The sequence below is a fragment of the Egretta garzetta genome, unplaced genomic scaffold, assembly GCF_000687185.1.
Source record: "Egretta garzetta isolate BGI_Z169 unplaced genomic scaffold, ASM68718v1 scaffold232, whole genome shotgun sequence".
NCBI classification, from domain to species: domain Eukaryota; kingdom Metazoa; phylum Chordata; class Aves; order Pelecaniformes; family Ardeidae; genus Egretta; species Egretta garzetta.
Genome location: NW_009258959.1, coordinates 696,032 through 698,633, shown reverse-complemented (window position 1 = coordinate 698,633; position 2,602 = coordinate 696,032). Strand labels below are relative to the sequence as shown.

At 57.0% G+C, this 2,602-nt stretch overlaps 1 protein-coding gene across 1 annotated transcript in view; it reads right to left on the bottom strand.

Moving 5' to 3' along the window:
* Window positions 1–237: 237 nt before the first annotated feature.
* P2RY6 (pyrimidinergic receptor P2Y6) overlaps window positions 238–2,602 on the bottom strand; it is a 4,382-nt gene continuing 2,017 nt past the window's right edge. The window contains exon 2 of the mRNA XM_009634581.2: window positions 238–2,303. Within this exon, the coding sequence (XP_009632876.1) occupies window positions 1,256–2,251 (996 nt within the window). The 5' untranslated portion in view covers window positions 2,252–2,303 and the 3' untranslated portion in view covers window positions 238–1,255. The remainder of the gene's footprint in view (window positions 2,304–2,602) is intronic.

Genomic DNA, 2,602 nt, shown 5'->3' with positions numbered 1-2,602 from the left:
ATACATACACACCCGGTATAGATATATCTAGCGTGTTCAGGGCTGAGAATATTTGTGCCACGTAACCTGTGCTGGGCTACAAACCATCCCCTGCCTGGGTGTATTCTACGTACATATATACGGTGGGTGTATACATGTGTACATATCCAGCTGGAAAAGGTGGGGGTGAAGTTTATTCTCTACATCCTATAGGATAAAGGAAACTCGCAGAGCGATTCGTGGTACATCCACCCCGCGCCATGTAAGCAAATCCCTCCTTGGCCGGGAGGCTGCAGGGAGCAAAGCTCAAGGCCCCAACCCAGCGTGGGGGTGATGGAGAGGCCAAGCCAATGGGGGGCCGTGCGATGACACGACCAAGGACACCAAATAGCTTGGTGGCATGGGTTTTCCTGATTCCTGGCATCGCGTCCGGGTACGCTGGCTCTGATTTTGGTGGGTCCTGGTTAGGAGATGACAGCAGGATGCCGGGATGGGCCAGATTTGGGGTGCAGGGCTAAGCAGGGAGCTGGACCCGGGTGATGCTGTAGGTCCCCAGGCAGGTGACAACATTGCTGACTTGTGTCTAAGCCAGCCCATGGTCATCACTTGGGTGGGAAATCCAGCATGGGTATCCCAGTTGCCCTCACGTCCCCCTTCCCAGCTCCCAGTCTGGCCAAGGATGCTCTCCCACCACTTTGCAGTACCAGTAGTACCAGTGGGCCCATGTCTTTTACCGATCTGGCCCCATTCTGGGGCCTGGGGGATAGCAATGCCCCAGTGTTAGCCCAAAACTTGTCCATGACACTGATCGTGAGCTGGAGAAACAACTCCATGTTCCCCAGACAGGCACGAGCTGAGCCAAACCCTCCCCAGCCTTCACATGGCCCCATCAGGGAAGCTTTAAACGAGAAGAGGGAGAAATCATCCCCCCAGCAGCTCGCCCCGAGCCAGGGACTGTCCCCTCCATGATCCCACTGCGTTCTCCATGGTCCCACCAGAGGTTTTCATTGCATCAGTGGCTTGGCCACCAAGGAAACATGGTGCTAGTCTGCTCAAACCAAGCAACCGAGCCAGAGAGAGGACACCAGATCTGTGCCTTGATGGGGTTAATACTGTGCTGCTGCAGGCTGGAGATGAAATGAAAGTGCTGAAAGCTCGGGACACGCCATCCTCCCATCCTCCAGCACATCCCCAGCTGAAGCCATCTCGCTCTGTGTAGCTTAAAGTCAAAATTGCTCCATGCCCAGTCCCAGTGACACTGAGGTGTCCCTCATCCTCACCTAGAGCCGTAGGTAATACAGTGGTCATGTCGCCACTTGGAGCTCATCTTGTCGAGGAGGTAACGGGTGCTCTCGCGAAACTTGCGCTGGGTGAAGTAGAAGAGGATGGGGTCAAGGACGCTGTTCATGCTGGCGAAGGGACGCGTGCACTTGTAGGCGATGGCAAACGCCTGCAGAGCTGGGCAGGGCAGGCTGGGTGAGGAACGGACGATCAGGTAGATGGTCTTGGTGAGGTGGAAGGGGAAGAAGCTGATGGAGAAGACGATGACCACGATGATGATCATACGCACGGCTTTGTCCTTCCTCTTGTGCACCGCCAAGCCGATCAGCTCATCCTTCTGGCACAGGATCCGGGCCATGCTGTAGTAGCAGGTGAGGATGGCCACAAAGGGCAGCAGGAAGCCAGTGACGGTGAGGGTGATGCCATATGGGAAGTAGGCAGCGGAGCGATCCGGTGGGCTCAGGTCGTAGCAGACGGTGCGGTTCCTTTGGGTGCCGGTGGAAGCAAAGATGAAGGTGGGCAGGCACTGGGCGATGACGATGAACCATACCGCAGCGCACACCAGCCACGTCAGCTTCTTCCCCTTCTTCTTGTGCCACGAGGCCAAGGGGTGGCAGATGCCCAGGTACCGCTGGAAGCTGATGCAGGTGAGGAAGAGGATACTGCCATGTAGGTTGGTGTAGAACTGGAAGCGGACAAATTTGCAGGTGAAGTCCCCAAAAGGCCAATAATCCTTCTGGGTGTAGTTGTAGATGAGAAGCGGGAGGGAGCAGACATAGAGCAGGTCGGCCGTGGCCAGGTTCAGCATGTAGATCGTGGTGCGGCTGAGTGCCTTACGGGCCACCCAGATCTGCCCAATGACCACGGCGTTCAAGGGCAACCCCACCATGAACACCACTGAGTAGACCACGGGCAGCAGAACCTGCTTGAACTCTTCGTGGAAAGTGCATGAGTTCCTCCCAGCCTCCATGGAGGCCGTCGAGTTGGCCATGGTGGTGGTCCCCCTGTTGATGTCCTGTGCTGCTGTGGCCACTCAGCAGCACCTGTGAATGACAAACGGGATGGTTGGTGACTTGGCCATGAGGTGCCACATCTGCCGCGGCAAGATGAAACTGGACCAGTTGTGCGACCCTTTAGCCCCATCCTTCTGGGTTAGGGCAACCCCCGGTATCTATACAGGCTGGAATGGTTGGTGACTTGGCCATGAGGTGCCACATCTACCGCGGCAAGATGAAACTGGACCAGTGGTGCGACCCTATAGCCCCATCCGTCTGGGTTGGGGCAACCCCCGGTATCCATACAGGCTGGGGGGGAAGGGGTGGGGGGGAGCCCGGCCGCGAGG